Source organism: Caretta caretta, chromosome 11 (genome assembly GCF_965140235.1).
Source record: "Caretta caretta isolate rCarCar2 chromosome 11, rCarCar1.hap1, whole genome shotgun sequence".
Lineage (NCBI taxonomy): Eukaryota > Metazoa > Chordata > Testudines > Cheloniidae > Caretta > Caretta caretta.
The window spans coordinates 51,456,716-51,484,504 of NC_134216.1; the positions used below are offsets into that span (position 1 = coordinate 51,456,716).

The 27,789-nt window shown below is 38.3% G+C and overlaps 1 protein-coding gene across 16 annotated transcripts in view; it reads left to right on the forward strand.

Moving 5' to 3' along the window:
• GULP1 (GULP PTB domain containing engulfment adaptor 1) overlaps positions 1-27,789 on the forward strand; it is a 287,093-nt gene that overhangs the window by 251,952 nt on the left and 7,352 nt on the right. For 15 of the 16 annotated variants that reach the window (XM_048869679.2, XM_048869678.2, XM_048869672.2 and 12 more), the window contains 3 exons: positions 5,980-6,204; positions 9,542-9,680; positions 17,938-18,032. In XM_048869679.2, coding sequence (XP_048725636.1) covers positions 5,980-6,204; positions 9,542-9,680; positions 17,938-18,032 — 459 coding nt within the window. The remainder of the gene's footprint in view (positions 1-5,979; positions 6,205-9,541; positions 9,681-17,937; positions 18,033-27,789) is intronic. The other variant, XM_048869680.2, reaches the window with a different exon arrangement.

Below are 27,789 nucleotides of genomic sequence, written 5' to 3' on the forward strand. Positions count from 1 at the left end.
CCTCATTTTTATAGGAACCTACAACCACATGTCCTGCAATGCCTTTACAAAATTACACAGCATTTGAGCATGCCCAAGAGTGGCTGGTGATAGCAGAAGTTTCCTACCCCCATCCTACAGGGGTCACAGCCCCTGGGCAAGTTCCAGTAATGAACAGGTTGCTGTTGAAAATGAAGTTTATTTCCATAGACTCCCTATCCTCCTCTTGCTCTGGGACACTGAGAAGTACTTAAAAAGAAAAGTACTCTGGGTGCCACGAGTACTCCTTTTCTTTTTGCGGATACAGACTAACACGGCTGCTACTCTGAAACCTGAGAAGTATGTGTCTGCGTGCTCAGGACTCTCCCCAGCCAGCTCCACTTTAGTTCTGTCTGTCTGTCTCTCTCTCTCTCTCTGCACATAGAAAGTCAACATTTTTGAAGGGATACCTTCACAACTGAAGGACAAATTAAGCAGCACAAAAATACACTTTATTTAGGCCTATATTTCCAACATAGTTATTCTCATAGTGGAAGATACCTGATAATGACAACCATAAATACAAATAAAAGTCTGGTTTCAGCAAATGAAAAGAAAAGGAGGTTTTGTTATAAACTGTTTCCAAAGATGCTAAGCAGCAGGCACTATCATTTTGTAAACTTTATGATCAACTCCTGCAATCTGAAGTAGAAAGTCAAGAACTGCATCTCAGTTCAACAAGCATGAATCTGTCATTGTGTCAAGGTTTAAGTCAGGAACACAATTTGTGAAGCACCATTGAAGTTGCACCTGTAGTAATAGCTGATGATATTTTCAGAGAAACTTTGCTTGAAACAAGCACAGCTGATGACCTGTAGATGAGCTACAAAGCCAAAGATCCCATAAATGATAGAAAACCAAAAAGCCCACATCCCTGTAGATGAGCCGGTCAACAGTGAAGCAGGTCAAAGCAGTCTTCCTGCTGAAATAGGTTTGACGTTCCCATCTGATAAATCACTTTCAAGATTGTTTTATCATCTGAGCCGTTGCACATGCTTGCATAGATTGTCCTTACCAGTCCACAAAGAATGATATGCCATATGGACAGTTTCCTTTTTGTCATATAGGCCACCATTTTTCATCTTCATTTTACAGAATGAAAAATGTACCACGTTGAAGATTTGCATGTCAAGTGGCAAGTATACTCATCTCTTTCAGATTATGCATGCTGTCAAATTTGTTGGTTGTTCAAGGATACAAATGCTTGAAAATCGGCATGGTTAACAGTGATGGAAAGAATACTCTAAAGTCAGTGTCTGTTCCTGGCAGGAGCAAATAACATATGGAGTCACACGTGGCAGCTCTACAGTTCACGAAGGGTCATAGTATCAATGCACATTTTGAAAAAAAGCATCTGAACATAATACGAAATGGCAAGAAGTACTAAAAATATTGCTTGACGCTGTCAAAACTTTAACTAGTTTAGGTCTCCCTTTCATGGCCACTGTGAAGTGCTGTAGAGCAACAATGGTGGTATTTAGTTGAACATCATTACGCTACTTGCAAGGCTCACTATCACTTTTGCCCAACATATCAGTGACACTAAGGGAAATCAAATACTTAAGCAAGACAATTACTGATGAACTTAAGTCTTTTAGCATCAGAAGCCAGGAGATGCATATTTAATAGCTGCAAAAAAGCTAAGCTGTTAGCTGTGAATATTAGCCATGTTGATCTGATGACTATTTTGCTTCTGTTTAATACTGATCATTTTGAAGGAAAAGTAGGTATTAAAGAGCATTTTGTAAGCTTTGTGGCTGCAAGTGAGGCAGATGCTGTTTCCTTGTGTGACCAGTTAACTAATGTTGTATTCTGCAAGTATGGATTAGACCCCAAAGACATGTCTGGACAGGGATATGATGGGGCCAGGGTTATGGCCAGAGCTTGTGGAGGACTGTGAGCAAAAAATGAGAGAATATCTGTCAGCAGAGGAGACAAAGTGTATGCATCAGACATTGATTGCTCAGCACATCAAATTTACATACTTTTGGTGCATGCTGCTGAAGATAAGGCCAGTCCAGATCTGAAGGTTTTCTTCTGAACTTTGCAGGAAATATATAAATAGTTTGTAGACTTTAACCATCAATAGGGAAAACAAGTGATTAAGTCCAAAATGATTGTTACTGTCACGCTCTTGCTTGAAACAGTAAAGTTTTGCAAAGGGAAGTGGAACTTGATGATGTGCTTCAGACCCCAGAAGAAGTTGGCAGGATAGATGCAGCACATGAAATTGAACAGGCTTCTGAAGAATGAAGGAGATCTTTACATTTAAAGACAATCTGCAAGACTAAATGGGCAGCTCAGATGAAATCCACTGAAGAAACGACAGTAAATTTTCAGAATACAATTGAATGCCTATAAGCTGAAACTGTTGCCGAATGCAGGAGCAGTGAGGACACACATCGAGAGCAAAAAACAACTTGTCTTTGATGGCCTGGATGTGCTACCTCAATCTGTGATGGTGGCATAGGATCTTTGTTATCATGGCTGCAGCCGCTGGAATCCTTCAGTCAAAGAAAATTTATCTGTGCCAAGACATTTGAGAGCACAGTGAATGAGGTTAGCAAATTCTGATCTGAAGAAAAGTACAAGGAAATTGTAAAAGAATCTCAGAACAGGTGGGAATCAAGCCACAGGAAGAGACCATGAATGCTGCACATGATGAATTTGCACACAATTGTATCTTTGAAGCAAAGGATAACCACTGAAGGAAATATTTTGAAGTTTTAGACAGAACAGGGAACTAAAATCTCAACGTGAAGGGTTTCAAGAGGTAGCTACCCTGTTTGGTTTCCTCCATCCCAAGTGACTTCAAAATATAACTTTAGAAAAGGCAACAGAGGAAGTTCTTAATTTCATGGGAAAATACTCATAATTTTCTTCAGACTTGATTCAGGAGATTGTGTCCTTCTGGCTGTATTTTTTTTTTTTTACAGAGGGCACAGAGGTGTTCAGTTTGTCACTTGGAATCCAGAGCTACTTGAGTTTCATAGTATCAAGTTTTCGTGATGATGTTTGACCAAAAGGGAAAAATGGACATGGCTCAGTGACCTTGCTTTCCTTGCAATTGAGGAAGACAAGACCGCAAGGATGGAGCTGGACACCATTATAGAACAATTTGCCAAGGAAAGGTGCTGCTGTGGTGCTAGATTCCAGTAGTTGGCAGCATACGAGCCAACACAGTTTGGGGGAGATTCTACTTTGTTTAGGCTTGTGATTTTTGTTTTAAGGGTTTTCTTTTTAACTTTTTATCTTTAAAAAGCCAAAGGTGATGTGACCTTTGGGTCTCATGCTGCATGTTGGCTGACCTTGCTCTAACCCTTACATCTGCCCCTGGAAATGCATGCCTGTTACAGCACCGGCCCTGGCTAAGACCTTCAAAATTAGCTGAAGAGAGAAGACAGCGCCCATGGATGTTCTGGGTACATCTCTTTTTTAAAAGCGATCTGTAGCACCTTGTGATGGGGTGTACAAACCGCACACTGGGTATCATGGGGTTAAGGGATTATTTTGGGCTCAGCCAGCCCCGCCACACCTGCAGCAAATGCTCCATCTGCTGGAGGAATTAAAAGATAGGGAACTAGTTCATTTGGGTGGCAGAGCTGGAGGTGAGCAGACCTGCAGCCAACAGCCCCAGCAGTGCAGAGCAGAGGGAAGTTTAAGGCACTGACAAAGCTGCCCAAAGGGGCCCTCCCTGAGGGAAGGGAGGACCCACCCCAGAGACAACCAGAGAGGGAAGTATCCTGCAGACCTTGGACATTGGTTACCCCCTCTGATTCATTGTGTTAAAAAAGCAAGTATTGGATGAATGGACTATAAGTTGGGAAGAAAGCTGGCTAGGTTGTCGGGCTCAATGTGTAGTGATCAATGGCTCAATGTCTAGTTGGCAGCCGGTATCAAGCGGAGTGCCCTAGGGTCTGTCCTGGGGCCAGTTTTGTTCAACGCCTTCATTAATGATCTGGATGATGGGATGGATTGCGCCCTCAGCAAGTTTGAGGATGACACTCAGCTGGGGGGAAAGGTAGATACACTGGAGGGTAGGGATAGGGTCCAGAGTGACCTAGACAAATTGGCAGATTCGGCTAAAAGAAATCTGATGAGGTTCAGCAAGGACAAGTGCAGAGTCCTGCACTAAGGGCAGAAGAATCCCATTCACTGCTACAGGCTGGGGACCGACTGGCTAAGGGGCAGTTGTGCAGAAAAGGATCTGGGGATTACATTGGATGAGAAGCTGGGTATAAGTCAACAGTGTGCCCTTGTTGCCAAGAAGGCTAACGGCATATTGGGCTGCATTAGTAGGAGTATTGCTAACAGATTGAGGGAAATAATTATTCCCCTCTATTTGGCACTAGTGAGGCCGCATCTGGAGTATTGCGGTGAGTTTTGGGGCCCCCACTACAGAAAGGATGTGGACAAATTGGAGGCCGGGGAGTGTGTGGGGGGGAGAATGATGACATCACAAACACTTAAAGCAGGGGATGGAGTGCAACTCCCTGGTCATATTTAGTTGTTTGTAAAGCCATCATTTTTTTCATGAGAAACACAGAACCTTGACCTCAACTCAGGACGTGGCAGGGAAAATCAAACAAAACCTTTCCACTTACTTTTCAAATAATGCTTGTATGTTTTGTTTTTGAAATGAGGTCTATAGAATTATAAATGAAAACATATTATTAGGATAATTTTAAAACAACTTATTTTAAACCTTAACATTCAAATAGATAAAGGAAACAAAAGGAAGTAACAAGTTAAAAATGAAAGGAAATAAAATCGGGGAAGTAAGGTTTTACTGTCAGACTTTTGGGTGATGAGAATAAGTACACTTCTTAGCGCCCACCACATCTAAAACATGATTCCCTGCTGACTGTGCGTTTGGGGGTAGGGAGGGGAGGAATCCTCTCCTCAAGTCACAGAGCAGACAAGGACCAGCCCCTGTGATGCTACTCAAAGGCTGCAGTAGCTATTCTGGCCATTGTGTGGGAAGGACTTGGGAATTGGTAGAACCTTCATGCTTCACCCCTCTTCGACTGGAAATAATTGCTCTGCTAGAAGTCCCCAGAATGCTGGACTGTTCACGTGCAAGGGGCTCCCCACTCAGCACAACCACAGAAGTGGGTTCTAGCCCACAAAAGCTGATGCCCAAATAAATTAGTTAGTCTCTAAGGTGCCACAAGGACCCCTCATTGTTTTAGCAGGTCTGCTGTGTCATGAACCCTGTTTACCTGTGCTAGGGGAAAGAGGATTTCAGCCTTTGTGATAGTAGATCTCAGACACTGTTTGAATTATCTAGTTAAACACATCTCATTTCAACTCAAAAGTGCATTAGTTGTTGTTGTACCAAAAATGTTATAAGGATATATATTTCTGTGTAGGAACTGTATAGTTTTCATATTCTATAGCTGAGTAACCAAAGAAGCCAATACAATCTTCCTATTCAAAATAAAACAAATCCCATAAACTGCCTACATAGCAGGCTTTTATTGTATGAGGATTTTATTATATGATTTTTTTTTATTTTGGGGGGGAAAAATGGTCAGTGGAACTGTGTATTAACATGACAGAGAACCAGATTCTGGCCTGTACTTTAACCACAACAACTTTCCTCCCTAATTATGTGCCTAACTACTGTTTTGCATGTGCAAATATGGGGTTTTGTAGGTATGTTGTTGCATGCAGATTTTTGTGGGTTCAACCCATTGTGCCCACATAGAAAATGTATTCATTGTATTTTTATTGAATTTTTAATATATGAATCTTCTTTGTTCCCACCAATACTGGAATACTTTTAATGACTATGAGTTTTTAAGGTTCTCTTTTCATTTACAAAAAAATTCTTTAGCGTTCTGTTGAACAGCAATTTGCAAACACCTTTTTAAAATATAAAATGTGAATTTTTTCTTTCCCTTACATTACTACTTTCTATTCCTTAGAATATTTTCTCTTTCTGTGATTCCTTTACAGTTGCTGCACATAAAGTCTGATAATGATCAACATATGTTTCAAAGACCCTCCACCTTTTTCTGGTGTAATAATGAGGATTCAACTCCTTGTTTAGATATCTCTTCCATTACACTTACTCCTATGAGCTCTCCTGACTCCAGACTATCATCTGGACTATTAACACCACCACCTTCAAAAAGTGGTCTTCCCAAGCCAGTCAATGAATACAGCATCCCAAGACCTCGTGTAATCCTGCTGTGCAAAAACTTTTTTTTTCTATTTTCCTATGTTCTCTGTTGTGTGTTGATTGTATTAAACTATACATTTTGTACAGTGGTTAAAGGACAGATCAGATGTATTGTAGGTTTTTTATGGGTACTGTTAAAATATGGAGACTTTTGAGATGTTTTATGGTGCCTGCATCATATCCTTAAGATAATACTTTATTTTTCCAACTTCTTAACATTTCTTCTTCTTTACGTTCTAATGGTTTACCTGTATGTGCTATATTTATTGGACTAGTTTGCTATTTTGATAGAGTAATTACACTAATAATAGGTATTTACGTTATTCAAGACAGTGTCCCAAAAGTCTGATTTGGAGGGCTTTAATTTTTTCAGTAGAAAGAGAACTTGGGTAAGTGAGAAAGTATTGATTAGCCAGAAGAACTATCAGCCATTATATTTGTTTTACTATAGTTTATATGAACTCTGTGCAAAATGAAGGCTGCAAATTATTTTATTCTAAAATGATCTGTAACATGCATATTGACTGCCTTCTCATAACAATTTGTCAATACTCACAACCTTTTCTCCATTTGCAAATGACATTTGGCTGTATTTGGCAAACATTATCACGGCTTTCTGCATGTGTTTACTGAATAAAAATGCTTCTCATGTTCATCCAGATTTTAATAGTACACATTTATTTTTTGAATTAATCACTAATTATCAAATTTAATAAAAATTAGTTGTATTAATGCTATCAAAATGCCCAATGAATACGACAAGAAATTGGAATATTGAACAGCAAAATATGAATGAAAAGCTTTTACCAAAAAGACTCATTTAAGACTGACCTTAAATATTGTTTACATATCTATCTAGCTTCTGCAGACCTATTTATAACCTTAAATTCTCAGTTATTATCTACTAGCCACAATTCACGCAAAAATCTTCCATGAACATCAGTGGGAAATCTGCATGTGAATCTAGGGTAATCTATGGCTCATAAATACGTGCAGGGCCTGATATACTCCTGATGCAGACAAACCCCGTCTCACATCATTGGGAGTTCTGTTTGCACGAGGAGTGTGAGATCTGCCCACTTTTTGATTACTGTTGTTTGTGTTACACAGCCTGAAAATTACACACAGAACTCCCATGATATTAATGGGAGTTCCATGTGCAGTTAACAAGAGTCTATTGCACATAAACAATATGCTCTCAAGAACCATTGGCCCATAGGCTTTCTCTGAAGTGCATGTGCTAACGCCTCTTGATGTCAACAAGAGTGTGTGTGTGTGTGTGAAGTTCCATATAAATTAATCATTTTTTAAAAAGAAGTTGAATTCTAATCTTACCACAAACATGCATGAGAATTATTTATATTAAATAGAATGAAGTAAAAAGACAAGCCAAAATTTTTATATGTGGAGCCCTTACATTAGGCATGTCAATACATGTAACTAAAAATGGCCCAATTCTCAGAGGGGCTGAGTATTTCCAGATCCCACTATATATATATATATATATATATATATATATATATATATATAAAATATGAATTCCAAATTAATGAGCTGGAAATAATGTGGTTTTGAGAAAACAATACCACAAAAGACTATTGAATGACGACTATATAGATGAATATACAGGAAATAAATTCTTTAGGACTCTCTCCAGCCCAAGTTTAATATATTATACAGATTATATATACATAAAATCTTTCCAAGCTGCACAGTCTGTAGAAGTGAGAGAGTCAACATATTCAAGAAACAGGTTAGCTTTTTGCAGAAAACACCACTTTGCAGAAAACTGCACACTCGGGAGTAGAGGAACATCTCAGTGAGAGAGGAAGAAGTACTGAAAACGAGATTCTGCCTCCACTGATTTCAGAGCCTTTCTCTGCTTTATCTCCCCTTCTTCCCCACCACCTCCTGGAGTGATGCTGAATGAGAGAATGCTGTGGATGAGGGAAATATTTGTGTAGTCTCAAGAAGCAGAGAAGGCTGGTTTTGGCCTGTATATGGATTTTATGTTAAAAATAATAATAATAATAATAATAATAATCTAGTTCTATAGGTAGAAGGTTTTACTTTATCCTGCACAGAGTGAATGTGCTGCTAAGGAATCACATTCCGATCTCCAGCTCTGCCCTTCTTTTCTGGAATGGAACTGTCTTTGACTGCATCTCTGTGATGGGACAATTTGAGCTACATAGAAACTACTAAAGAAAGGAAAATACTTTTCCAACATTCCCATTACAGCTGCATGGCCCAAGAGGGCTGTGGAACTCCCATGAGCGAGCATCTGTTAAGGCTGCTTATCACACAGGTTGTAGCATTGAGATAATCTGCCTAAATCAGTTTGTCTTAATCCTTTGGTTACAACCTCTTTCATGTCAGCATTTTGAGCAAATTGGGAATTATTTTGCCAAGTAATTAGGAAATAGTACATTTTTCATCTGGCATTATAGTATTTCCGGAAGCTTATTTTCTATAATGTGAGTAAAACTGAACTTGCATACTTCTGTCCCATATCAGTGGTATATATTTTGCCTTAGTTTGGTTTGTCATTCTGAATTTTTAAGCTATTTTTAGCGTCTGTTCTGTATTGACTAGATTGAGCTGTATTCTATGTCCTGGGAGTGATGGTAGAACTGCTGTATGAGCTGTGATTCATGTTTTTTATTTCAATGTGAATTTGGAACCATAGTAACTTATTTGCTTATCCAGTATTTGTTGAAGTCTGCTAAAAAATCCGGGGCTTTCATAATGAAATATTTTCTGCTCCCCATTCAAGGATAATTTTTTTTTATTTTGGATTTTAATATTACATTTTGTCAGTGTCTTAGATGTCCGGGTTATTGCTTATCACAACATACATTCCATGCATTGAGGACAGCAGCTCTCATAGGTTGTCAAATAAATACTCATGTTATATAAGGAGAAATTAGTAAAGAAAAAAATATTGGAATTATATCTTTTAATTTCAGTCACTATTTCTGTACATTCAAATATATAGCCTATTGCTGTTGCCCTGTTATCTTAAATGGGTCTTGGGAATAGTACCTCTATTCAAATTCTTATTAATTTAGAGTTGTTTCTTTCCAGCTCTTTCAGGTCTAAATGTCATTTATTTCTGGCTATCTCAGATTTACTGAAAATGTGAAATTTACAATGCTATTCGGGTTTTAGCATGTCCCATAAACTCTTGGTTGTGAATGCCATTTGCTTGGTGTCAGGAGCTGGTTTTTGCATGCTGTTATTTTTGATACTGTAGCTCTTCTGCATGCTGAAAAGTACAGTATTGTGATTTTTTCATGTGAAATATTACCCTAATATTTATTGTCCTTATTGTAGGCAGGCAGTGTGACACCTAAATCACCCTCCACTGACATCTTTGATATGGTTCCCTTTTCTCCCATATCCCCTCAGTCATCAACACCTACTCGCAATGGCACACAGCCTCCTCCAGTACCCAGTAGATCTGCAGAGATCAGTAAGTTTTGTAACGACTGACCTAATTTTTTCTTATATTGTTTTTTTAATAAAGCATCTAAAATGGTTTACTGACATTTTCGTGACAAGCCATTTACTGTTTTTGTTAGTCACATGTCTGATAATGCCATTTCATTTTTATGCCATCTGAACCAAATTCTTTGCAGTTCCTGCCAAGTTAAATAATGAATAAATTCATTTAGTTGATTAAACTATCATATTCACAATTTGATGGTTGGGAATTAAAACTTCCTTACTTTTTATAGTATGGTTTTTTTAAAAAGTTAACCCAGGAAGTATTTTGACTTCCAATTACATTTTCTTCATTGTTGCTCTCAACATTAATATTTTTTGAAAACCTCCATTTGGTGGGGGGTAAGGGGGGAAAGAGTGGTGATGGTATAGAACGGAAAGTTGGATTCACAACTGAATATTCAGAGTTTATTGGGGTAATAGTGTTCATGTTACTTTTCATGTCATCCATGAGAAACAGAGATAAAAGCTCAGAATCTCAGTATGAAAGTAGTGTATTTTGTTTCCAGCATTTTGCCATGATGGAGGAATATTGCATTTTATTGCCTGACACGGTCTAGAAGCCCTATCCTGAGTATTGCTGAGCTCTCAGATTTTGACCCCAGAATGTTCTAAATAAAGTAGAGTACCCAATTCAGCCCAACTACAAGTCCACTGAAGTCATTGGTGTTTTGCCTGCTCACATCAAGGTTCAATTTGATCTGCAGACCTTGCAGAATGTTTCACTGCACATTTCCCACCTAGTGTACACATGAAGAGCCACTTCCTGGTTTCATCTAGGTCAGTGGCAAAAGTCCATTGATTTCAGTGGAAGTAGAATCAGGCCCAAAGGTACCAGGTACCAGAAATGGTACCTAATTCTTATCACAGTTACACTGGTGTAAATTAGGAGTGACTCCAATTAAGTTAACCATTAACTCAGTGTAGAAAAGTGGTGTAAATGAGACTAAGATCATTCCTGCTTTTAATTTCTTTAACCTAACAGAAAAACACTGCAAGAGAATTTGCCATTTAACGGTGAACTGAAAGGCTGTTTATAGTTGATGAAAGTATTTGTATTTCTTTTGAACAGCAGTGGTGCAATTGTATACAGAGATTTATCATATTTGGTGTTTTTCTTAAAGCCCCATCTTTTGAGTCCTCTGCATACAACATAATCTCAGTTTTCATTTTTTTAAAAAGTATATTTCTAGCCCTCATGGTTGAAAAGAAAATCTTGAAAATGTAAACCTCAAAGGCTCAAAAACCAGAAAATAGATAATGAGAACAAACATTAGTTTTGTTTTAAAATTTCATGATTTTAAAGTCAGTCTCATAATTTTGGGGGACTGACTCCTGAGTTTTGAACACGAGATGATACTACTGCAGTAGTTGATGTCATTAACATCTAACATTGAGGTCAGGTGTTGCATGTGTTAATGATTTCATTAACTGCTTAAGGAATGAATATCCATAAAGGAAATACCAAATCCATATTTTGACAAGGTCCCTCAAAAAGGCTCTTATACAAAGTAAGGGATCATGGGATAAGAGGGAAGCTCTTCTCATGGCTTAGTAACTGGTTAGAAGATAGGAAACAAAGGGTAGGAATAAATGGTCAGTTTTCACAGTGGAGACAGTTAAATAGAAGGGTCCCCCAAGGGTCTGAACTGGGATCAGTACTTTTCAACATATTCATAAATGACCTGGCTAAAGGGCTAACCAGTAAGGTGGCGAAGTTTGCAGCTGATACTAAATACTCAAGATAGTTAAGTCCAAAGCAGACTGTGAAGAGTTACAAAGGGATCTCACAAAACTGGGTGACTGGGCAACAAAATTGCAGGTGAAATTCAGTGTTGATAAATGGAAAGTAATGCACATTGGAAAACATCATCCCAACTATACAAACAAAATGATGGGGTTGAAATTAGCTGTTATCATTCAAGAAAGAGATCTTGGAATCATTGTGGATAGTTCTCTGAAAACATCTGTTTAATGAGTTGCACCAGTCTGCCTGTAAATTCCATTACTCTAATGGATAAGCTGTTTTTCTGCTAGAATATAGAGAAAATATATTTTAGTCTTGATCTGACTATTGACAAACCATTTTGAATTAATTTTGGAAAATAAAGTAATTTTAAATTGAACTGATAACCTGGATACCTAGTTTCAATCCAGAGGGTGACAAATGTTCTGAAAAGTGGGTAAGAAGAGTGCATATACCAAAAATGTCAAGAGGCACTGAATGATTGAGATATTCCTGAGTGTCTTTACAATTGCTAATGGCCCTAATGTTTCCACTCTTGTTGACACTGAATAGTGCTATACTTCACTGATTTCAGTGGGACAGCTGGTGTAGTTTGATAGCACCAAAGACTGGCAGAATCAGATCCTAAGCATCTGGCAGTAGAAAAAGTGTAGTCTGGCAGTAGAAATCTTTTCAAACATAGCCTAGAACTCTCTTTCTGCTGCCTGGTATGCTTCAGTTATAGGGGATATTCTTGCAATATTCTTTATGTTCTCAAAATCTCATTGATCTCAGTGCAATTTGGGATGCACAGAAAGGACAGATTTGGGTCTTTTATCTTTATAAATATAAATATAAATTTTGTCTTTATAAATATAAATATAAATTTATATTTATCTGTATAAATTTGTGTTATGGACTAATCTATATTCAAGTTGGGATTTTACAGCTCAAGAAAGGATACAAAGGAAGCTCTAAGCCACCTTTCCTCCTCCTCTATTCATGGGGCTGGCTCCTGGTGAAAGTTATAGCATCTCCCATCCACACTTCCATTCCACCCAAAAATGGCTCCCTTTAGAGCTGGTCAGTAGAATCCCAAGGAGGCATTTTGTTCTCAAAATTTACTGATCTGTTTAAATTTAATGTTTCACAGAGACAGTTCGGTTTTGATGATGCTTCCCCAGAACTTAGGCAGGATTTCAGCAGAACCCTGCCTAGCAGATAGCCTTCAAAACCTGACTCGCTTTCTGCCAGCATGCCAGCTGAGCTCCTCAACATCCCCAGCTTCCAGGCTCGTGGGGCCTCAGTCGCTGGCTCTACCCATCCCTATTATGTATGGGATAGAGCTATGTGGAGAATGACAATTCTGTTTCACAAAGGATTTCAACGCTTTGAAATTTATTTTTGTTTCAATTAGGAAAACAAACCAAAAATTTAGAAATTTTCTATGAAAGGGAATGCTCAGAATGCAAGATGGGGTTCTTCAAGGTGAATTGCAAAGATAGTTAAACCCAGATTGTTTGCTGAGAGCTTCCACCAGCCAATGTTTTTTTTTTCCCCTTTTTGAAATAATCCAGAATCTTTATGTCAGTGGTATGGCCGATACCACAAGTCTCATTCTAGCAGTATTATGTTATCAACTTTGTCACAAACTGAGAAATTATGAAAGATCTTCAGCAAACCAGGAAGAGCGAGGCTAAAAAAGAATATTTAAAAAGTTAATTAAAACTTGTTTGAATGCAGAGTGGTCTCACCAGCCTGGTTAGTGGGATTAATGAGCACAGAAATCTCAGTTTAACTCAATTTTAAATTAAGTTTTCAAGTTCACCTCCACACTATATAGACATTACAAATACAAGGGTTGAAAAATCAGTTATTCAGTTCTTATTTTAGTTACCAATGAAGAACTGAGTTCAGCTACTTCCTTTGTGAAAATTCCAATAAACAATATAGAATCCTTTAAATAATCATCAAAGTGTCTCTCTGATATGTCTATAAGAACAGCCACACTGGGTCAGAGTATCCTGTCTCTGACAGACACCTGTACCAGATGCCTCTGAGGGAGTGAACAGAACAGAGAAATTTATCGAGTGATCCACACAATCATCCAGTCCCCACTTCTGGCTGGGGGACAGAGGTTAAGGACATCCAGAGCATAGGGGTTGCAGCCCTGACCATCTTGGCTACTCGTCATTGATGGACCTCTCCTCCTTGAATGTATCTAAATTTTTTAGAACCCAGTTATACTTTTGGCCTTCAGAACACCGCTGGCAATGAGTTACACAGATTGTGCATTGTGTGAAGAAGTACTTCCTTTTGATTGTTTTAAACCTGAAGCCTGTTAATTTTGTTGGGTGACCCCTGGTTTCTGTGTTACGTTAAGGGGTAAATAACACTTTTTCTTCACACCATTCATGATTTTACAGACCTTGATCATATCTACACTCAGTTGTCTCTTCTCCAGGCTGAGCAGTCCCAGTCTTTTTAATTCTCTCCTCATATGGAAGCTGTTCTATACCCCTAATCATTTTTGTTCCTCTTCTCTATACTTTTTTTCCAATTCTAATGTATCCATTAGACATGGGGTGACCAGAACTGCACACAGTATTCAAGGTGTAGGTGTATAATGGATTTATATAGTGGCAAAAAGGAATTTCCAGGTGAGAATTTCTCATGTTTTAAGTTATCTTACAACAAATTTGAATATCACCTGCTTTGTTATGTCATAGATAGTCAAAAAGGATCTGTGTTACCTCTATCCTAATCTGCATAATCAGGATGGGAAATACTGTATTATTACAATGGTAACTCTCATTGAGGGACTGTTCTCAGTCATGGAGATATAAACACAACTGACAGGTGCAGTATTTCTAAATCCTGTTTTGAAAATTGCTTTTATACCTTTCTCTAAGTATAATGCATATGTGTAATATAGTTGTTTTTGTAACAAAAAACTAGTTTCCTTGTTAAGTATTTGCTGATTTTTAACCTGCTGTTAGGCTGCATTTCATACAGGGCAAGTGCCGCACATTCAAACTGAAATGTTGTCGTCCACTTCTTTAGACCAGAGGGGCTTCTCACAGAGTGGGATGGTCACACAGGGAAGCTGCATCCCTTAAAGGGGTGTAGTGGTTCACTCCTTATGTAGGGTGAAGAACTCTGAGAGACAAGCCTGCGGTGATCCCCTAGTGAGGGTGCAGCTGTGCCTAAATGTTGTTACCTAGCCCAAAGTTACCACACAGCTGTCAGCCTCTGTTCAGGAGAACAGCGACAATAATGTGGCTGCTCAGGACAAGGCTGTATGAAGAAAAATGTGTGAGGAAGCTTGCAAAACACCTGCCTGACACTGTGTTAGCTCTAGGCAGCGTTGTCTGTTTCTCTCATAACTCGGAGTATTACATCCACTCACAAACATGTCATGAAAAATAAATGTTATTTTTAAGTACAGCAAAGAGATTGTTAAAGTACAAGAGCAATTTTCAGCCCTCTCCAAAGAATAGTATGTGATCAAACCCAACCCTAAAATAGGTATTTAGAAACTGAATGTGTTCAGACATAATTTGCATTGGAAAGTTTACTCGATATGGCACTGGATATGTATCTATAAAATTAATTTTGAACATGAATTAAACTGATGTATGGCATGGTTTACCTCATCTAGAATAAGTTTTTCTATGCTTAGTTTTGAAGGATAAAGTTACATAAAATCAATAACAGTAGAAACAAACCATTTCCTCACCTGAAAGGAGAAATTACTGATCAAACCCTGTAACCTGCAACCCTTACTCATGTGAGTAGTTCCATTAACTTGAGCAGAACTGCTTCTTGCAGGTTTGGGCCCAAATGAGAAATATTCCAGAATAACTGAAAATATTCCATATCAGTCAAATGTTCAGAAACTTCCTTTTAATAATAATGTGAAGTTATATTTCAGCCCTAAGAAATGCAAAAGCCATGGTTTTTTTTTATTTCACTGATGTATGCCTTAGGTGTTTGGTAAGGCATGGTATCAAAAACTGACTGCCTTCAGCTATCTGCGAAGGGTAATAGTTGCACTGAAAAGTATCATCTTCTTGGTATTATGAAATGGAAGTAATAAATAAAAATGAGAATAACTCATATCTATAGTAATGAATATACATAATCTCCTGAACATTACAGAAGAATGATGGTTCTGCGCTCATTGTCAGTTAGAGCATCCCTCAGCTGCTCAACGTATGCTGGCTACCAGCTGGGGATCGTCAGAACTGAAGAGTACTCCAGCCATATCTCTTCAGTGCACCCCAGATAAATCCTCTTTGTTGTACAGAAAGCCAGAGGTGCAGAGGCCAGTTACATCAGTTCTATGCTAGCCAAGGATTCTGCTATACCATGGTTGTCTGTATCTGCGTACAATGGACAGCTTTCTGGTGGCATAAAGGAGCTGCACCATGGGCCAGGATATGGTCCTAAGGTTTGAGGTCACATCATATAACCAGATGGACTATAATGTAACCACAGTTTGTGAGGTTCTGGTTAACCAATCAAATTCCAGTTTGCTTCAGTACTTTAATGTTAAGTATGACAGAAACATTAAAATAGCCTCTTAAAATCCATTTGAAACAACAAATATTGACATACTTAATGTTAGTTGTTAATCATGGCAAAAAAAAAAAGAAAAAGTCATAGCCCTGTCATGGAAAAAATGCAAAAGTAGTCATTTTAGTTAAATATGTTGTGGCACATGATAATTTAAGTTGTTTGTAATTATGTAATTATGAGAACTCTAATATCCTTTATTTTAAAATCAGAATATCTTAAAACCAACTAATAATACTAAATTGTTAGTTTAAAACCCATGCTCCATTGCAATGGACATATAGGATAAAACTTCAAGGAACAGTCTTGTTCAGTAGTGGGCTGGCAAGCCTGTTGGTGAAATCCTGAAGTCAAGAGAGTTTTGCCATTGACTTAAGTGGGGCCAAGACTTCAACCCGTGATTTTCTGTGAATCATACACACATGCACACACAAACACAGAATTGCCATGGAAGTCACGGCTCTCTAGACATACTGTTCTATAAACAGATTTCAGAATTAATATATTAATATTCTATATTCTGTATCTATCCTGTGCAATTTCTTTCAACATTGATTGCATGAACAGTAATACTGTAACATGCAGTTTCTTGATTTAGAAAATACTTTGTAGTTTGTTTTTCAGTGTAACGTAATTGACTGCTGACTCCAACCTCTTGACTCTAATGTTGCAGGTCATATTTTGGGCTAATAGTATCACAGGTATCAATAGCCCTCTTTACTCATAAATTAATACACTTTATAATTGGATAGCATAGTTAGCAGATTTGGTGGATAAAAGATAAGATATAGTTTGAACTTTCCTTTTGGCAGCCATGCAGATGTAGTTACCTAATTTTGCAAGTGATGCAACCAATATGTTTAAACTGTGTTAGCAAAATGGTTATCAAAACCAGTTTAGCTGGCTTCCAGTCTGGATAAGAATAGCATATTTACATGGCACTCGTTTTATGGAGAAAAAAACATCTGTACCTGATGGGAGAGAAAAAATAAATGAACTGGGCTGCAAATCGGATGAAATAAGATTAATAGAATATTGAACTAATACAGTAGAGTGATATTGAAGATACTGGATCTTGACTGGACCTTAAAAATAGACAGTGACACAATTAAGAAAAACAAAGACTAGTTAGGAAGAAAAAATGAATAGTGAGAAGTTGCTGTAAGGCACTGACAGAAAGAGGTGTACAGATGTATTGCTCCATTTCAGATCCAGGTTCTTTGGACATCTATGATAACTGATCTTTCATGGTCCACTACTTTTTGTTTTTTGATGTTAATCTTATGTAAGAGTAAACTAAAATGCCTGTGGGCTAATAGTTGTTTCCATTAATACCAGCTGTGTCTAAAAGAACTGTGTCACAAGTCAAGGCCTTACCTGGTGTGTACAGAGAGGGCCATTTGTCTTTATCCAAACCCTCTGACCTGATTTCAAGAAGCAACAAACAGGTGACCTGGATAGTTTTCAAGAGTCTATTTCTGCCATATATTAAATAAATAAAAAAAGATGAATGCTTGGTGACCACTTCTGCACCTTTTTTCATTTGTGAAACTCCCACACACAATAATTGCAGGACTATGCCATTATAACTTACCTCACAGAGACCAGAGGTAAGGCCTGAACTTCCTTCACCGAGGCTATGATATGATAATTACTGAACATTCCTAAAAAAATGCAAGAGAGATAACTGAGAACAAGTGAAGAAGTGAAAACATCAGCTTGGTAGCATTCTTAGAAAGGGAGGAAAATAAGCTAAATCAGACTAGCTTCCAAGTTTATATTTAAACATTGCTGTTCACAAAATGGATGACTGGAAATGTTGTTCAGGATATTTTGTAGGGAGACATGTTTACCATGCACCATGCTACTCCTTCCTTATGTCACTAGCTCTTGACTTAGTGTTTTTTTTTTTTCATTCTAGAGAGAGACCTTTTTGGAGCAGAACCATTTGACCCTTTTAGCTGTGGAGCAGGAGATTTCCCTCCAGACATTCAGTCCAAACTAGATGAGATGCAGGTAATTACTTATTTATCATTTCAATAAATGGTTTCCATTAGCATATGAACACTTACCTAATAAGGGTAAAGTAGACATCATACAGCTGTCTTTCTGTTCTATAGCCTGTTAAGGATTTGTTCTTTACTATACAAAGAAGAATGAACTTTGATCTTTGTGGAGGGATCCCACTGACCTTCAATCAGAGTTGAACATTTGACTCCCTGAGGCAATCTTGAATGTTCTCAGTGTCTTTAGAAGGAATGCATTTGGCACTTAAGTGTACTAATTATTGCTGGCTGAAAATTTTCTGACATCATTTGATATTTTCTGTCAGAAAATGATGTTTAGTTGAAATAAAAATGTTCTGCAAGACCATCCTGATTTTGACAAAATTCTAAGCGAAACTGGCAAGTTTCCAGTAGAAGCCTGCCTAGTTTTCTGCCAGCTTACCTGCCTGGCTCCTTGGCAGCCCAGGTTCCTCGGCAGCTGGAGGCTCCCAAGTAATGGGCAGCTCGGGGAGACTTGGAAATGTTTAGAAAAGGTTACAGCTAAACTTTGGAATTCCCCTTGATGGGAAATGTTGAAATTTCATTTATCATTCCGTTTTGTAACAACTATTTCATTTTGAAATTTATTGCGGACTGGGAATTCAAGTTTCTGACTAGCACTAGTACTAATATTTGCATAGAATAAGGTCAAAGCTAAAGTTAATAAGACATGAGAAATATCACTCAGAGGTTCGGCATCAGGAAAACCTAGCTAGAACAGTTCTACTGTGGAATTTCCACAGCATTGTTTAAATAATTTCTCCAACAAAGAGGGTTGAATTTGATTGCATAATGCATGTGATATCGTCCTATAAAGAATGCTAGCATAAATCAATGGTTTAGGCCAAAAAAGACTCCTAAAAATGTTTATATTTCTTTATACTATTTCTAATATCTCTTTTATCTTCTTGTGCTTTCCTGGGTGTTTAGCGTCAGCGATGGTTGGTATATCGTATTTTAATATTAATATTAAATCAACTTGTTATAATTAAAATCCTAAAGAATGGGCATGCTGTATAATTGACATCTTTTATATTTTATGTCTGTAATTCAGGACCATTTTTATGCAAATGTTTTTGGGGGGCTTTGTTATTTTTAAGAGGGGATTGGTTGGTTGGTGGTTTGGGGGGGGGGGGGAAGTTGTCTTTCAAGTCATAATTTATAGACTTTTCTCCCAATTGTTCATTTCCTTATTTAAATATGGTTGCTTTTTCCTTACGGACTTACACTGGTATTGTATAAGTTCACTTTCACATTTTCATCATCAGACCAATGCTAGTGAAAGTGTCTCTTCAGGCACATATTATTTATCAATCTATTCTACCCAAATGTATCTGGAGGGGGAGGATGTTTCTGTCTTGGCTGTTCGTGTTAATTTCTCTTGCATGATCTTTTGACACAATATGAGGCATCTTCCATGCTGGCATATGAAAATATAGGGCTATTGAAAAAGCTGTGGAATTTTTTTGCTTCCATTTCACACTTGAACTTCGGAGGCAAAATTGTTGACATTAAGCTTTTGTATTCTAAGATCTATATAATAAATTAGTTCTTGATTAAGATCAGTCAGTTGCTCGCCTATTTTTAAATGGAAAGAAATATGAAACAGTGCATGATAGGCAAGTTTGGCATCTTAGAAAAGTCATGGGTGGTTTCTTGGGCCCACAAGCCTATCTAAGGAGTCAGTGAAGATGTGAAAAGAATTAGGAAGAAGAAAAACATAAGTAGTTCCAGTTCCAAGAAACCTAGTGAGGCCAAATACCACATGTTCTGAGGAATATGGCAGTAATGGGGAATATGAGACAAAACTGAAGGCCTCATTTATTCTCTATAGTATACATGTATGTAGAGCCAGCATGTTTGTACTCATTCACTTTGTAAAAATATAGATTTTCTGAGTTTCAATAAGTGTGTATTTGATCTAATAATACATAATACTGTTATTTATTGGTTGTCTGTCCAGGGGGACAATTTACATAGAATTCAGCAGTGAAGGCAAGATGACAACTTAGAACAGCTGATCATTCAAGAGAACATAAACCTACTGATATAAGTGGGGAATTTCTAAGTAATTTCCAGTAAACAGAGTTAGTATATCTTTATAGCAGGTACTGTTTGAGACAGACAAAGAGTGAAGGCATAACAAGAACATCAGTAAAACACAGGTGATAAAAAAGCACTAAGTAGCTGCTGCTTGTTATTACTGTCAGCATTGCCAAAAAAAGATGGGCTCAAATTAAATTCTCTGCACTTTTGGGTATCTTTCCAAATCCAACTTTAATTTTGGTCCATATTTCACAATTATGATCTTTCCACTGTCACTGTGAACCCGACCTTTTAGGAATGGTCAAAATCCAGACATGTGCTCAGACACATCTCTGGTAAACATTCTGTGACAGGATCCTCTGGGGGTATAGCCTGGGACTGTGGGACCAGCAGCAAACCCCCTGGCACTGTGATCACTCAGCACAACAGCATGTGGAGCCTGATACCCAGCTAGGTTGCATGAATGCTTCCAGATCCACTCATGAATCACCCAGAGAAAGGCACCAGAGCCAAATCCCCCCAGCTCCCAACACCATACCAGAGGAATATACCATCTTGCACTGCTCAAGATGGGCAGTGAAGATTTATTAATTGGTTCACTACTTCAACAATGGAAAGTGGTTATAAAACCAGCCTTTGTCAAACCTGAGCAGATTTACCACACACTTCAGACAAACTCACTGGTAAAGATAAACAGTTAAACAAATTTATTGACTATAAAAGATAGATTTTAAGTGACATTAAGTGATAGGCAAAAAGTCAGAGTTAGTTACCAAAAGAAATAAAATATAAGCATGCAGTCTAAACTCTCAATCCTATCAGATGGGGCAGCAGCTAGATTAAGCAGTTTTTCTCACCCCACTGGATATTGCAGTCCTTAATATACAGGTTTGTTCCTTAAACCTTAGCCAATCTCTTCTGTTGGAGTCTTGTCTTCTTCTCAGTGTCTTAGGTGCTTGCAGCATAGGTGAAGGCAGGAGAAGGGCCCAGCACATGGCCACTCTCTCTGTTTTATACCCCCAGTCCATGTGCTGGAAAACACAAGTCCAGGCATGTCTGGGTGCATTGCTGAGTCTCCAGGCAAAGTTGAGAAATTCCCTTGGTGTGGCCTCATGCAGGTGAGTCATTGCATAGTAGCTCCCTTGCTGGACAATGGTTGTTGATGGGTTGATTGATACCCCGATCTGGTGTTGGTTACTTTCCTTGCTGTTGCCTCTGGGGAGCTAATATTTGGCTGATTCCCCAATTTACAGCGTGTTTTAGTGACCACCATACAACACAATTCTCATAACTTCATATGCATTAATGATACACATATATGGATAGAGAAATGACTTTCAGCAGATCATAACCTTTCCCCTGATATCTTACAAGGTATGCTTTTATATGTAAGATCATGATTATATGAAAATGAGGAATATGGGGTTTCCAGGACACTCCCCCAAGGTACAGAATGACACACATTCCCTCTGTTTTGCTGAAACATTTTCACCCCTCTGTGTTTTTACCATACTTCACACATAAATCAAATTAGTCTTTCCATATTCTCTAAGCTCCTGAATTTGAAGTTTCTTAAAGGATGTTACATGGATGGAAACTTTCCCATTTCACAAATTATAGCAGCAGCAGCTGTTATATATTCTAAAGTCTCACTTCAGTTGATCTTAAACAGCTTTCAGAAGCTGTGGCCATTCTTCTTTCTCTTCCTAATGCAATAAGAGGCTTGACTTTATTTTTCCTGAAATCAATCACAGTTAGATAGAGATCACTATCTGCTCAAATACATGTAAATTTGCCATTGGATCATTGGGTCTGTGCTGCTTTAAGCCCAGTGGGTGCAGTCAGACTGACAATGAAAAACAACTCAACTAGATTAAAAAACAGAAAGTTCTACCATTTACCTGAGCTCAGGACTGTGCTGCATCTCTGCAGTGCTGGACATTGAATGACTGAAGAACGATTGGAATCGTGTGTGTCCTAATGTGTGTCCTTGCTAGAGCTGGTCAAGCATCTAGATTCCTCAGGTTTCCAAAGTGGATACAGGCCTGAGTATTTCCCCAAAACTGCCCTAGTTGGTTTGGTAACCTATCCTCTGCTCTCAACGTTGTAGATCAGGTGCCTGTACTCATATCGGTAAATCTGGCCACTGTGTGCAATACCAGTTGTCATGAGACGATGCTGATCTGCTCTGAAAGGGGGCGGCCTTTCAGTGGCTTTGAGCTACGTCTACACTGAAAACGCTACAGCAGCACAGCTGCTGCTCTGTAGCTGCACGATCGTAGCATTTCAGCGTAGACACTTATTACAGCGACAGGAGAACCCCTCCCATCATTGTAGTAAATCTACCTCCTGAGAGAATTCTTCCATCAATCTAGCGTTCGCTTCTTTGGCATTTAGGTCAGCTTAACTGCATCACTCAGGGGTGTCAATTTTTCATATCCTTGAGCAACAATGGATCTAACTTTCTAGTGTAGACCAGCCCTGGGTTTTTACCTCTTAGAGACATCCCAGAAGATAGTTTGGGGCAATTGCTTTTCTGCATCAAGGATCTATCACATGGAGTTCTCCCTCTCTCCCTGCCTTTTGTATGTATAATTAGCCCTTAAGAGGCATAATCAAGAGGCCATGAGCTACAGTGTTTCCATTACGCTTTTTGCTCTCATCTCTGTTTCTGTTTCATCTGACTGTGGCAGGGCTCCTGAATGAGTTACCCAATGTGTACTAGCTATTGGGGAATGGATGATGGTTAGCTGACTGAAATTGCATCTGGACAAGATTGAAATGACAGTGGTTGGTTGAAGGAAGTGACTGAAAAATATGCTGTCCTTAACTGAGTGTATTTATCCACCATTTGGTACTAAAGTTCACAAGCTGGTGGTCCTGTTTGATCCTCTTCTGCTGTTAAACAGTCATGTGGCCACCCTGGCCAGGACAGTGCTTTTTCTATTCTATGTCTCCTAGAAATTGAAACCATATGTTTGAATTTGGACATTGCTATTGTCATTCATGCTTTCATCACTTCAAATTACGCCACTAAAATATGCTGAATTTGGGGCTCTCATTAACTCAACTTGGAAATCGAAGGTAGTGCAGAATATGCAGTTTGCTTAATAAGGGGAGTTTCTTAGCATGATCCCAGCCACAGATCGCAGCCTTCAATGTACCCATCCTTCCCCAAAGACTGGAGATGGGCATGGTTGTGTGCCCTTGAGATCAACAGATTTGAGCTATTTCAGACCCAATGGGGAGTGATTTCCAGGGTTATTGACACAATTACTGCTTGCACTTTAAAAATTCAGGAAGAAATTACAAAGTCATGGTGAACATGCTGTTTTATTGGGACAGCAGCATCTTCAGTAAAAAAAAAAATCCTGCCTGTTTGCAGAAGCTAAAGTACATATATATAATGATACAAATAATATATTTCAATGTGTTGTGCTTGTACGTGATTCCCTTTCAATGAAAAAATGTTGTGTATTACAGATATCAAATACTATTTTATGTACAACAAATATTATGAAAAATATATTATTGACTGCCCATAACATATTTAATATCATTATTTTAAAAAGAATATTCTGACTTCTAAAATAATCCTGCTTTTCAAAAATAATGAAACAAAGCATAAATGCTCATCCATTTTTCTCCAGCCCTGGCATTTCAACTGACATCATTATTATTACAGCTGAAAGTGTTGGTCTTTGAGAGTGAAAGGTGAAGGGAGATATACACACTGCAATCTGGGTTTCATAATAAATATACAGCACCTTACCCGTATAATTTCTTAAAACCTGTGAATATGAATTGTGTGCCTGAAAGCCTGCACAAAGCTTTGATTGTTCTGAGTTAACTGTGAGAGCTACAGATAAGATAAATTATTAAAGTAAAAGTAGCCCATGGCTTTATAAATCATCTCACCTCCATAGATGCACACAAAGGGCACTCTCATCACCCAGATCATCCCCTTTCCTTGCAAAAGGGAGTTCATCTGACTTCACAGCACAGTTAACACCCCTTCTCCTGTTACCTAGACTCTACAGAGGATAACGGAAGTCAGCAAGCGAGGGGGGTACCTGTTGTTTTCCCCTCTTCCCCCATGAAGCTTAGACAGAAGAAATATCATAGCCAAGCTGGTGTGAACTATAGAACCTTAAAAAGCTGTTGGCCAAACTTATAAGCAGGTTTAAAAAAGAAAAACAAATTTATGAATCTAAGATCACATTCAAGAGCATGATATGCCCATGGAAACTTCTAAAGGCTAGTGCTGTGCTTGACAGATTGGATCTGCAGATTACAAAAAAAAAAAATAACAAAAAATATGTTTAAACACCAAACAAAGAGTTGTCAGATTAAATTCAGCCCACTTTTGAGAGAAGAGAACTCTTGAAAGAAGCTGAAAAATGTCAGTCTAAATTTTTATACACTTCTGAGGGCTCCTCTTCTTCAAAAGTAAAATGGGAGAGATTTCAAGCAATCCATGGGCTGTTTGACATTTATGTGACAATCTAATAATCACGTTAATCACGTCACGTTAATCAATTAGTTTAATTGACGCCAGTGGAATTACTTATGTGAATAAGGCAGACAGGATGTGATTTAAGGAGGAAGGAATGTACTTTCTTTACAAATCTGCTGTAAATTTTTAAAAAATGTAAAATATTATAAAAATATGTGAATAATACGTAAAGCTAATCGTCAATATTTGTGTAGGGAAGATGCTTTAAACTAGACAGACATAAGCACCTTTTTAGTTAATGCAAATAATAGTTTTTGCATTTTAAATAAAGAGAAAAAATGTTAAATTTTCCTTTTTTCATTGGTATCAACATCTTGTTACTTTTAGGAAAATACTGATTCATATTTTTGCCAAAATGTATAAAAATGAACAATCTGAAAAAGGTAATAATTTGTGAAATATAATCATCATTCCAAACTGTAGTTCATTTAAGTCAGGAACTAAGTGGATTGTAGTTTTATGCCATTCTACTACTTTTATTTGTGCCATTGTCAGCCAGATTTTAGGCCAAGTCCTGATGTCCTTACTGAGTTTTACTCCATGCTTTCAATGGGAATTTGGTAAGTAAGGAGAGCAGGATTTGACGTTGGTGTTGATAGAATGCTTTTGATAAGGGTAACAGTCCTATCTAAACATATCTTCCAAATGGTGCATTCTTGATAAGGACAACTGTTTACAGAAACCTATTTAAGAATCATAGAAATGTAGGGCTAGAAGGGATCTTGAGAGGTCATTTAGTTCAGCCGCTGGGCAGAGTCAGGACCAAATAAACCTTACCATCCCTGACAAGTGTTGGTTCAACTTGTTCTTAAAAACTTCCACTGGTGGAGATACAACAACCTCCTTCGGAAGCCTATTTCAGAGTTTAACTGACACTTGTAATTAGAGGTTTCAGAGTAACAGCCGTGTTAGTCTGTATTCGCAAAAAGAAAAGGAGTACTTGTAGCACCTTAGAGACTAACCAATTTATTGCTGCTCAAATAAATAATGCTCATCTTCAACAAATATGCTCATCTTCATAAATGATCTGGAGGATGGTGTGGATTGCACTCTCAGCAAATTTGCGGATGATACTAAACTGGGAGGAGTGGTAGATACGCTGGAGGGGAGGGATAGGATACAGAAGGACCTAGACAAATTGGAGGATTGGGCCAAAAGAAATCTGATGAGGTTCAATAAGGATAAGTGCAGGGTCCTGCACTTAGGACGGAAGAACCCAATGCACAGCTACAGACTAGGGACCGAATGGCTAGGCAGCAGTTCTGCGGAAAAGGACCTAGGGGTGACAGTGGACGAGAAGCTGGATATGAGTCAGCAGTGTGCCCTTGTTGCCAAGAAGGCCAATGGCATTTTGGGATGTATAAGTAGGGGCATAGCGAGCAGATCGAGGGACGTGATCGTTCCCCTCTATTCGACATTGGTGAGGCCTCATCTGGAGTACTGTGTCCAGTTTTGGGCCCCACACTTCAAGAAGGATGTGGATAAATTGGAGAGAGTCCAGCGAAGGGCAACAAAAATGATTAGGGGGCTGGAACACATGAGTTATGAGGAGAGGCTGAGGGAGCTGGGATTGTTTAGCCTGCAGAAGAGAAGAATGAGGGGGGATTTGATAGCTGCTTTCAACTACCTGAAAGGGGGTTCCAAAGAGGATGGCTCTAGACTGTTCTCAATGGTAGCAGATGACAGAACGAGGAGTAATGGTCTCAAGCTGCAGTGGGGGAGGTTTAGATTGGATATTAGGAAAAACTTTTTCACTAAGAGGGTGGTGAAACACTGGAATGCGTTACCTAGGGAGGTGGTAGAATCTCCTTCCTTAGAGGTTTTTAAGGTCAGGCTTGACAAAGCCCTGCCTGGGATGATTTAACTGGGAATTGGTCCTGCTTTGAGCAGGGGGTTGGACTAGATGACCTTCTGGGGTCCCTTCCAACCCTTATATTCTATGATTCTATTATTCTTTTCTTTTTACTTGTAATTAGAAAGATTTTCCAAATATATAAACTAAATCTCCCTTGCTGAGATTAAACCCATTATTTCTTATCCTATCTTCAGGGGACATGGAGACCAATTGATCACCATCTTCTTTATAACAGCCCTTAACATATTTGAAGACTGTTATCAGATGCCCCCTCAGTTTTCTTTTTTCAAGACTAAACATGCCCAGTCTTTTTACCCTTTGCTTATAGGTCATATTTTCTAATCCTGTTACATTTTTTGCTGCTCTCCTCTGGGCTCTTTCCAATTTGTCCAGATCTTTCCTGAAGTGTGGTGACCAGAATTGGACACAGTACTCTGAGGCCTCCCCAATGCTGAATGGAGCAGGACAGTTACTTCCTGTGTTTGTCATAGATTCCAAGGCCAGAAAGGGCCACTATGATAATCTGTTGAGTCCGATGATTTTTAAGTCTATTCATGTTAACACTGTAGTTCCTGGCATTATAATAATATTTTATCTTGCCTTTTTTGGAAATCCTTATTATTCAAGAAAGCTGGTTTTTATGTATGGTATTAGTTAAGTATCTGGCAGATAAACCAGCACTTTCCTTTAGTCCTGAAGTTTGCTAATTACAATCATAAAGGACAAAAGACATATTAATAAAACTCTGATACAATATGGTACATGATTCAGAGGAACAGCCGTGTTAGTCTGTATTCGCAAAAAGAAAAGGAGTACTTGTAGCACCTTAGAGACTAACCAATTTATTTGAGCATGAGCTTTCGTGAGCTACAGCTCTAAGGTGCTACAAGTACTCCTTTTCTTTTTGCGAATATGGTACATGAATTCTTTGAATGGATCAAACTTTGACTATGTAATTTATCCCATTCTCTTTGCCATTCATATTATAGACATATGAACATTGAGTTATTTTTGTTTGCTTTGTAAATTTAGAATATTGGAGAAAGTTTAGAAAGGACTGGAGGCCTAAACTTTGTGATGGAAAGGGTAGAGCCAGGTCACAGAGGGACAGACAAAGGAGACGGTTGGAAACAAAAACAAAATAGATTTGTCAGGCAAGAAATAGGCTAGAAATATGTAAAAGGCAAAACATGCTGCACACAACAGGTGATAAGTAACAAAACATCAGTTTGGCCTAAAAAGACAGGAATAAGTGAAAACAGATGCTCTGTTTCTGATGACCAATAAGAGTTGGGAGATTGGAGCCCAAAA